This window comes from Oncorhynchus kisutch, unplaced genomic scaffold (genome assembly GCF_002021735.2).
Source record: "Oncorhynchus kisutch isolate 150728-3 unplaced genomic scaffold, Okis_V2 scaffold2002, whole genome shotgun sequence".
NCBI classification, from domain to species: Eukaryota; Metazoa; Chordata; class Actinopteri; order Salmoniformes; family Salmonidae; genus Oncorhynchus; species Oncorhynchus kisutch.
The window spans coordinates 27,733-38,786 of NW_022263947.1; the positions used below are offsets into that span (position 1 = coordinate 27,733).

The following is an 11,054-nucleotide window of genomic DNA, read 5'->3' on the forward strand; positions in this document are numbered from 1 at the left end:
TTGGCTCTTTCCAGATAATTGTTTTTTTTGTTAAATAGTTTCATTACTCAAGGCTTTGAGCGACACAGAATTTAGAACAGCCACATTTTGAAAGATGACGTCCCACACCGTAGCAGCGTAGCCTTCATGTCTTCTACGAAACCACTGGCCTTGATCGAGAGCATCAAGTCTATGCTGCATTGTGGGTAAACGGTGACTGGCTGACTGATTTATAAATAATAATGAGTAGTTATTTATGATGCAAGGTGATTTGTAAATTAGTGAGACAGCAGCCACCTGCACTGTCGGCTGCAAAGTCGAACGAGCCCAATACCAAACCAATCAGGTGTTCAACGAAATGATTCTTCAGACGTCATTGATCACGTGCTGCTGATAAAGGGACACTGCTTTGAATTATACCGCTTAGCGACTTCAGTACATGCCTCATAGCTTCAGTCTCAAACTTAACCCCGTTCCTGCTGAAGAAGAGGAGGTCTGCTGGATGGAGAAGGAAGCTCTCGTGAAAGAGGAGGCTGTTACAATACAAAAACAAGTCGAGGTTGAGGCTGTTACCGTGAAAGAATAAGAGAAAGACGTCTCAGTTAAAGAAGACTCGTTCAGAATGAAAGAGGGCGACGACGTTTCAGTGAAAGAAGTGGAGGGGGAGGTGACTGTGTCATCGAACAATGAAGAAGAGGAGGAAACTGGATATCTGGGCCCGGTTTCACAAACGCATCTTAAGGCGTCCGATGGATCTAACGATGAACAGGCCCTGATTAACACTAGTAAGTGCTGTCTTAAACAGAAGCACAAACTCTGCGGTTGTTGAACTGATGTGTGGTGTTAAAGGGGAAATTTGCAATTGCTACATCCATATTTTGACTTTCAATTATTTATTTATAGGCATTGATTCTTGAAGAATATAACGCATGCCTCATGAGCTTAGTTAAACTGTTTACCACATCAGAACCCCAAATAAGCTTTTTTTAACTCTAATGTTTAGAAACAATGTAAACCAACACTGTATAGCCTCCACATGGTTAAAACTATACTGTTGATATCATGGATGGTCAGTCCTTGCATCCATAGGTCTGTCTATGAATTTGAGAGTAGTTACATTTCTCCAGCCCCATCCATCTTATTACCAAAATAGTGGTGTAATTACAGCTTTGTTATTGGTTGAACTGCAGATTGGTTGATTGAATGTTTGGCTTTTTTAAAGGGGCCACCTAGTTTTTAAACAATCAAAATGGCTGCCCAGAGACCTAAGCTGTGTTAGAATACTCATACTAACTGCACTATTTGTGATGTTAATTGAGTATATAGTTTGCTTATTATAGTATGATGTTAGTATGCCAAGTTCCCGGATGTCGTACTAAATTCGCCAAAATATGAAATATACACGCAGTACTTTACGGCCCATAATGCAATTCTTCAGGAAATGGGCGTGACTTCACATCGATTTCAGATTTTTAGAAAATGGAGGAAAATATTCAGCCAAAGTCCAACGGAGCGGATACGAATGAACCTTAAAAACCTGTTGGTACTAGGGGGCAGTATTTTCATTTTTGGAAAAATAACGTTCCCAAATTAAACGGGATATTTTGTCAGGACAAGATGCTACAATATGTATATAATTTACAGCTTAGGATAGAACACACTCTAAAGTTTCCAAAACTGTAAAAAATATTGTCTGTGAGTATAACATAACTGATGTTACAGGCGAAAGCCTGAGAAAAATCCAATCAAGAAGTGACTCATCTTTTGAAAGCCCTGCGTTCCGATGCGTCCCTATTGAGCTATGAATGCCCTATCAACCAGATTACGCTTTCTACGTATTCCTCAAGGTGTTTACAGCATTGTGACGTAGTTTTACGCATTTATGTTGAAAAATACCCGTAGGCGGCTTCATTGCGGAAGTGGTCACCTGATGCTCCCTGAGAAATTCTTGCATAAAATACAGAGGTAGCAATTATTCCAATCGCTTCTACTGAGAAACCAATTGTCCCGGTCGATATATTATCGAATAGATATTTGAAAAACACATTGAGGATTGATTATTAACAACGTTTGCCATGTTTCTGTCGATATTATGAAGCTAATTTGGCGTTGTCGTGACCGCAATTTCCGGTCGATTTCTCAGCCAAACGTGAAGAACAAACAGAGCTATTTCGCCTACAAAAATAATATTTTGGGAAAAAATTTACTTTGGCTATCTATCTGGGAGTCTCGTGAGTGAAAACATCCGAAGTTCATCAAAGTTAAACGATTTGATTGCTTTTCTGATTTTTGTGACAAGGTTGCCTGCTGCTAGCAAGGCATAATGCTATGCTAGGCTATCGATAAACTTACACAAATGCTTGTCTAGTTTTGGCTGTAAAGCATATTTTGAAAATCTGAGATGACAGGGTTAACAAAAGGCTAAGCTGTGTTCCAATATATTTCACTTGTGATTTTCATGAATAGGAATATTTTCTAGGAAGATTTATGTCCGTTGTGTTATGCTAATTAGTGTCAGATGATGACAACGGTCCCGTTCACGGGATGGGGTGTCACTAGAGGTTAAATAATTATGACAAATGTTGAGCAATGTAATAAAGTAATGACTTTTCAAATAAGTTACATTACACGTAATGTTAGCTACACTACCCTTACAAAACGCATAGCATATCTTTACAGCAGTATGTATCGGTATGTTAACTAGCTACCTAACGTTAGTTGGCTACTTATACTTCAAACTTGCCAGTATAGTAACTATAAGTAAAATGGTAAGAGTGAGTGTTTCTCTGACTTGTGTCTAGCAAGCTATCCAACGTTAGCCAGTTAGCTTGGGTGCTTTACTGTCATTGCGAGGTCAGAACGCTTGGATCGACCCTACTCCTCAGCCATATAGTATTAGTTTACAAACAGTGGCGTTATACGAGCTTATGTTTTGGTTTCTGGTGGGGTAATACGGTTGAAACAGTTAAGGCATTTATAAGTTATATTCTTCAAGAATCAGTGGAATCAATGGTTATATAGTAAACGGGTCTTTCTATAATTGCCAGTGCAGATTTCCTGTTGGGGTCAAATTGTTAGAGCTGTTGATAAGTCATTGTATAATATTCTGGCAATTATTTTCATGCCATTACATTAAAAGCGAAAGATTGTCTTTTCTTAGCAAGGTGTTGCTCAAATATTGTTAGCTGCTAATCGCTAGTTATCAGGCTAGCTAGCTTGCTAAATGTATTAAGAGTCAGTGTAAACGTAGCTAGCTAATACTGCCTGGTAGACCTACTGAAAGGTGCCTATATTGGAGACCAAAAGTTGTCTGGCACACTGCTTAGGATTTCAACAACTTTAAAAATGTATTTTTTGCGTACAATCATCGACGTTACCACTAATGGGAAAACAAGACAAAATATGACTGTTCACTTGACTGTCTTAAGACGAATGTCAAATAATTAACATTCATTACAGATGTCATTGTTTGAACAACATAATGGCTACGCTGTTGGCATCACCTTTTTACAGTGTATTGTTGCTGTTGTGGGCCTTAAACCACCTGTCTGACTTTTTGTTCACACAGGAGAGAGACCTGACTATCGTGGATCCTCTGGGGGGCCTCAACAACCTCATGATGCTGACCGGGCAGAGAAGAGACTCTCCAAATCAAAACACCTCAAGAAACACCAGCAGAGACCCACAGGGAAGAAATCTCATTGCTGCTCTGACTGTGGGAAAGGTTGCAAATCTTCATCAGAACTTAAAATACACCAGAGAACACACACAGGAGAGAAACCTTATAGCTGTGATCAATGTGGGAGGAGTTTTGTTCAAGCTAGCCATCTGACTAAACACCAGAGAACACACACAGGAGAGAAACCTTATAGCTGTGATCAATGTGGGAGGAGTTTTACTACATCTAGCGGTCTGACAGTACACCAGAGAACACACACAGGAGAAAAACCTTATAGCTGTGGTCAATGTGGGAGGAGTTTTAATACATCTAGCGGTCTGACATTACACCAGAGAAAACACACAGGAGAGAAACCTTACATGTGTGATCAATGTGGGAGGAGTTTTGTTAAAGCTAGCCATCTGACTCAACACCAGAGAACACACACAGGAGAGAAATCTTATATGTGTGATCAATGTGGGAGGAGTTTTGTTCAAGCTAGCCATCTGACTCAACACCAGAGAACACACACAGGAGAGAAACCTTATAGCTGTGGTCAATGTGGTTGGAGTTTTACTACATCTAGTGATCTGACATTACACCAGAGAAAACACACAGGAGAGAAACCTTATATGTGTGATCAATGTGGGAGGAGTTTTGTTAAAGCTAGCCATCTGACTCAACACCAGAGAACACACACAGGAGAGAAGCCTTATAGCTGTGATCAATGTGAGAAGAGTTTTCCTACATCTAGCCAGCTGACTTCACACCAGAGAACACACACAGGAGAGAAGCCTTATAGCTGTGATCAATGTGACAAGAGATACTCTGATAAAAGATCTGTGATCAAACATCAGAAAATACATACATGAAGAAGTTGTTTCATGATATCACTGAAATAATGTAGAATGTTTTAACATTGTAGTAGGAGTGTTTTAATGATGTCACAATGTAGGATGTTTTAACATTGTAGTGGGAGTATTTTAATGATGTCACAATGTAGAATGTTTTAACATTGTAGTAGGAGTATTTTAATGATGTCACAATGTAGAATGTTTTAACATTGTAGTAGGAGTGTTTTAATGATGTCACAATGTAGAATGTTTTAACATTGTAGTAGGAGTGTTTTAATGATGTTCTACCTTATTGTTTGCCCTGTTCAATTGATTGCAGCATGATATGGATATTAACCTCAGGGGGAAATCCAGGCTCTGAATTGAAAGAGTATTATTAAATAAAAAGTGACTAACAAAAAAAAACAGCTGTGTTACACTTACTGCGTTGGTGACCCACTTCAATCAACATGCAGCACTTCAATGTAGTGAGCTGTTTTCTTCAAGTGGAAAAAAAATGCATGTAATATGATAATTGTTGCAGATGTTTGTGTATATACACACATGAAAACACTATAATTGGTCTATAATCAATTTTATTAACAATCCGACATCACTCCAGTATTTCTTGACAACATTTAAATTCTAATTGTCTTTATTCCCATACTGGGCAGTCAAATGTTTGCGTTTAGTCAGTGAGTTGCCATGGATCACAATTTATTTTGACTGCACGGTTTTCCTGTATTGGAGATTTAGTTTTGTTTGGGCTCGTTCCAAGGGCACGAGAGTTCTAGAAGCTAGTGAGCTTTAGGATTCTATAGAAAGAAAAATGAGAAAAGATACGATTGTATTTTACTATTTAGAAATACATAGCCAGACACGATGTTTATATTGGAGAAGGTGAAGCATTGTAGGTGATAATAATGTAAAATGGGAGTTGTTTTCTGGTGGTGAGCAAACTTGTCCAACACAAATATAGAATAGTAGTGGTGGAATGACAGATTTGTTATTGTTTGAACTGCAGATTGCTGGGTTGTGTGTTTTTTTTTTAACCGCAACAAAATGGCTGCCCAGAGGCTTGGTTTGGTTAACTGCTGAGGGATGGGGGAAGGAGAAGTGTTTCCGCTCTCACATTCTTATAGAAGGCTATTGTAGCAACCGTAACCCAACACCCAGCGACCTCGTCAAGAAGTTCAGAAATCTTGGCGTAACAGTTCTAAGGTGTTGGCTTGACAGTTGCTGGACCCAGGTTTGAGTTCAGCCCAGGGCTACCCCCTGAATTCACTACACTATGAATACAAGGACTGGCCATCCATGAGGTCAAAATTATTGTTTTAAACAGATTTTGAGGCTACATAATATGTTCTATAATTGCCAGTGTAGATTTCCTGTGAGGGCAAATTATTAGAGCTGTTGATAAGTCATTGTCAGCCATTGTTTTTCATGCCCTTACATTAAAGGCAAGACACCTAGATTCAATTACATTCATGAATTGGTTTGAAACCTTTGTTTTGGTGCCTTGACGGATTTGTAAAATATGGTTTGTCAATGAATAACTTTTAAAAAATGATTTAAATGTAACCTTTATTTAACTAGGCAGATCAGTTAAGAACAAAATCTTATTTACAATGACTGCGTTCCCTGGACGACGCTAGGCCAATTGTGCCCCGCCCTATGGGACTCCAAATCACGGCTGGTTATGATACAGCCTGGATTTGATCCACGGTCAACCAAGAGTCATCTGTAAATTCTATCAATCGCCCCACTTGTTTTTATAAAATCTATATGTACTGAACATATGATGCTTTAAGCTGTTTGATTAAATAAATAAGACACACTAGTGACTAGAGGGAGGCAGTCGCCAATATAATCTGACTAGGAGGGAGCCGGTCATCGACACAACCTGACTAGGAGGGAGCCGGTCGACGACACAACCTGACTAGGAGGGAGCACGGTCGACGACACAACCTGACTAGGAGGGAGCCGGTCGTCGACACAACCTGACTAGGAGGGAGCCGGTCGTCGACACAACCTGACTAGGAGGGAGCCGGTCATCGAGACAACCTGACTAGGAGGGAGCCGGTCGTCGACACAACCTGACTAGGAGGGAGCCGGTCGTCGACACAACCTGACTAGGAGGGAGCCGGTCATCGAGACACCCTGACTAGGAGGGAGCCGGTCGACGACACAACCTGACTAGGAAGGAGCCGGTCATCGACACAACCTGACTAGGAGGGAGCCGGTCTACGACACAACCTGACTAGGAGGGAGCCGGTCGTCGACACAACCTGACTAGGAGGGAGCCGGTCGTCGACACAACCTGACTAGGAGGGAGCGGGCCGTCGACACAACCTGACTAGGAGGGAGCCGGTCGTCAACACAACCTGACTAGGAGGGAGCCGGTCGTCGACACAACCTGACTAGGAGGGAGCGGGCCGTCGACACAACCTGACTAGGAGGGAGCCGGTCGACGACACAACCTGACTAGGAGGGAGCCGGTCGTCAACACAATTTTTATATTTTTATTTTTATTTGACTCGGCAAGGCAGTTAAGAACACATTCTTACTTTCAATGATAGCTTAGGAACAGTGGGTTAACTGCCTTGTTCAGGGGCAGGATGAACGATTTGTACCTTGTCAGCTCGGGGAACCGATCTTGCAACCTAAGGGTTTAGTATCCTGTTACCCTCTTCCTGTCAAACCAGAAGATGTAAGCATTGCAGAGGAGGATTGTCCAAAGTGGGGTATATATGTGGGGCATGCTGTCCGGTCCTCTGGCAGTCTCTATGGGGGTGCCACAGGGTTCAATTCTCGGGCCGACTCTTTTCTCTGTATATATCAATGATGTTGCTCTTGCTGCGGGCGATTCCCTGATCCACCTCTACGCAGATGACACCATTCTATATACTTCTGGCCCGTCCTTGGACACTGTGCTATCTAACCTCCAAACGAGGTTCAATGCCATACAACACTCCTTCCGTGGCCTCCAACTGCTCTTAAACGCTAGTAAAACCAAATGCATGCTTTTCAACCGTTCGCTGCCTGCACCCGCACGCCTGACTAGCATCACCACCCTGGATGGTTCCGACCTTGAATATGTGGACATCTATAAGTACCTAGGTGTCTGGCTAGACTGTAAACTCTCCTTCCAGACTCATATCAAACATCTCCAATCTAAAATCAAATCTAGAGTCGGCTTTCTATTCTGCAACAAAGCCTCCTTCACTCACGCCGCCAAACTTACCCTAGTAAAACTGACTATCCTACCGATCCTCGACTTCGGCGATGTCATCTACAAAATTGCTTCCAACACTCTACTCAGCAAACTGGATGCAGTTTATCACAGTGCCATCCGTTTTGTCACTAAAGCACCTTATACCACCCACCACTGCGACCTGTATGCTCTAGTCGGCTGGCCCTTGCTACATATTCGTCGCCAGACCCACTGGCTCCAGGTCATCTACAAGTAAAATCCAATCAAATTTATTTATATAGCCCTTCGTACATCAGCTGATATCTCAAAGTGCTGTACAGAAACCCAGCCTAAAACCCCAAACAGCAAGCAATGCAGGTGTAGAAGCACGGTGGCTAGGAAAAACTCCCTAGAAAGGCCAAAACCTAGGAAGAAACCTAGAGAGGAACCAGGCTATGTGGGGTGGCCAGTCCTCTTCTGGCTGTGCCGGATGGAGATTATAACAGAACATGGCCAAGATGTTCAAATGTTCATAAATGACCAGCATGGTCGTATAATAATAAGGCAGAACAGTTGAAACTGGAGCAGCAGCACGGCCAGGTGGACTGGGGACAGCAAGGAGTCATCATGTCAGGTAATCCTGGGGCATGGTCCTAGGGCTCAGGACCTCCGAGAGAGAGAAAGAAAGAGAGAAGGAGAGAATTAGAGAACGCACACTTAGATTCACACAGGACACCGAATAGGACAGTAGAAGTACTCCAGATATAACAAACTGACCCTAGCCCCCCGACACATAACTACTGCAGCATAAATACTGGAGGCTGAGACAGGAGGGGTCAGGAGACACTGTGTGACCCATCCGAGGACTAACCCTGGACAGGGACAAACAGGAAGGATATAACCCCACCCACTTTGCCAAAGCACAGCCCCCACAACCACTAGAGGGATATCTTCAACCACCAACTTACCATCCTGAGACAGGGCCGAGTATAGCCCACAAAGATCTCCGCCATGGCACAACCCAAGGGGGGGCGCCAACCCAGACAGGATGACCACATCAGTGAATCAACCCACTCAGGTGACGCACCCCTTCCAGGGACGGCATGAGAGAGCCCCAGTAAGCCATGACTCAGCCCCTGTATAGGGTTAGAGGCAGAGAATCCCAAGTCCATTATCTCCCTCACCAACTTCAAACATCTGCTATCTGAGCAGCTAACCGATCGCTGCCGCTGTACATAGTCTATCGGTAAATAGCCCACCCATTTTTACCTACCTCATCCCCATACTGTTTTTATTTATTTTATTTTATGCTCTTTTGCACACCAATATCTCTACCTGTACATGACCATCTGATCATTTATCACTCCAGTGTTAATCTGCAAAATTGTAATTATTCGCCTACCTCCTCATGCCTTTTGCACACAATGTATATAGACTCTCCTTTTTTCAACTGTATTATTGACTTGTTATTGTTTGCTCCATGTGTAACTCTGTGTTGTCTGTTCACACTGCTATGCTTTATCTTGGCCAGGGTGCAGTTTGCAATGAGAACTTGTTCTCAACTAGCCTACCTGGTTAAATAAAGGTGAAATAAAAAAATAAAAGGAGGTGAATCTTGAGTTAGATATCGACCTAGTGTGACCATCCTGGTCCCTCAGTCAGTGAGTCAACACAGGAAGGAGCAATGAATGGATAGTTCATTTATTTCCAAAGCTGCAATGATGGGACACACACAGTATGGATGAATGATCAGTAGTGACAGGATATAATACCACTCCCACAGCAATTCTACATTAATCTGCCCTGTAATTTACTAACAAAACTATTGAAATGTCTATCAAAGTCATTGTGATCGTATAGTGGATTTAACAATTCCTACTAATTCCTAATTACTATAATAAAAATAAATACATTATTTCCATGTGTCTCATATTCACTACATCAGAATATCGCGTCATCCATTTTAGTATCAAATATATCAAATTGACAGGAAAATTACTCAATGTCCCCCTCAGGTGGCGAAGAAGTATAATACATCTAAACTAACAAAACCGGGCTGATAAACTGGCTGGTGTTCATGAGTTTGTAAAACATATACTTTATACTTTTGTCATAAATGACCTGCATTGATGAGACACACAGTGTGGATGAATGATCAGTAGTCGACAGGGTAAAAATAGCACTCCAAAAGAAGATGCATTTTCCAGTTAGATACCAACTTGAAAGAGGGATCTTTAGCATGAAATCCACATGGAAAACAGACATTTGGCAAATAACATATAAAGAGAGGCTGACTTGACGCCAAACAAACAACAGTAATTACTAAAACATAAATTGCTAATGTATGATTTAAAACGTGGATTTAATGATGTAATGTCAATTTTATACATTTCTAACCCAGGACCACTCAATTTTCAAGTTCTCCATAAATCTGCTGTGGATTACCCAGAATCCCACACCTTTATCACACGAGCGGCGCAGCGGTCTAAGGCACTGCATCTCGCTGGAGGCGTCACTACAGACCTGGTTCAAATCCTGGCTGTATCATAACAGGCCGTGATTGGAGTCCCTTAGGGCAGCGCACAATTGGCCCAGCATCGTCTCTGGGTTAGGGTTTGGCAGGGGCAGGCCGTCAATGTAAATAAGAATTTGTTCTTAACTGATTTGCCTAGTTAAATAAAGGATAAATATATTTAAGAAATACTGCATTGTGGGTAGTGTGGGAAGAGTTCACAAAATAAGTTAATAAATATGTAATAACGCAAAAACATAACTGTTTGTTCTTATAACCATAAAGTGACGACAACTAGCTTACTAAGTCTTAATAACCACACTGTATTGTTACACTGGTGAGTAAAAACTCATGCTTCGTACACTTTATCTTGTTGTCTGAAGATAAAATCTACATTTTACTCAACTGCGTTACCCACTCCAGTCAGCAGATGGCGGTCTGGGAATTTAAAGTTAATCTGCTGGTGTGACGTATAATCTAGTGGACGGAACGCTTCTTTCATCATCAGCAACAGTTCGTCAGACACCTCGGTAGCTTGCTAGACAAAATAGCCGAAACAATACATTACTTTAGAGGCTTTAGTGTATATTAGCCACTGTGTTTTAAACCCACTTCTATCGTCTAGTTAGTTATCCGATTTAATTTCATATTTACGGTGTTGTTATTATTCAGCTAGCGGGCTGGTTAAATTAGCATTAGCCTAGCTAGCTAACATCCCCGACCATGCGGTCACCAAGCTACTCTCCTTCTAATGAAGAGAAGGATATCACAGTAATCAAGAAGTAGGGAGTGGGGCCGTTACTGTGAAAGAGAGGAGGACGCGTTCAGAGTGAAAGACGAGGATGATATCACAGTAAAAGGAGAGGAAGATGCTGTTTA

General features: G+C 41.8%; 1 protein-coding gene across 1 annotated transcript; it reads left to right on the forward strand.

The window, feature by feature from the left end:
- The first annotated feature begins 312 nt into the window (after nt 1-312).
- On the forward strand, nt 313-4,905 carry LOC116368833 (zinc finger protein 239-like). The gene is made up of 2 exons (XM_031819270.1): nt 313-764; nt 3,548-4,905. Exons 1-2 carry the CDS (start codon nt 602-604, stop codon nt 4,507-4,509), a joined length of 1,125 nt encoding a protein of 374 aa, XP_031675130.1. The 5' UTR covers nt 313-601; the 3' UTR covers nt 4,510-4,905.
- The last annotated feature ends 6,149 nt before the right edge of the window (nt 4,906-11,054 follow it).

Excerpts from the sequence above, each read along its gene's own strand:
- LOC116368833 (XM_031819270.1), top strand. The coding sequence starts at position 602 with ATGAAAGAGGGCGACGACGTTTCAGTGAAAGAAGTGGAGGGGGAGGTG. Across the intron at positions 765-3,547 it reads ACAGGCCCTGATTAACACTA|GAGAGAGACCTGACTATCGT; the intron begins GTAAGTGCTGTC and ends TTGTTCACACAG.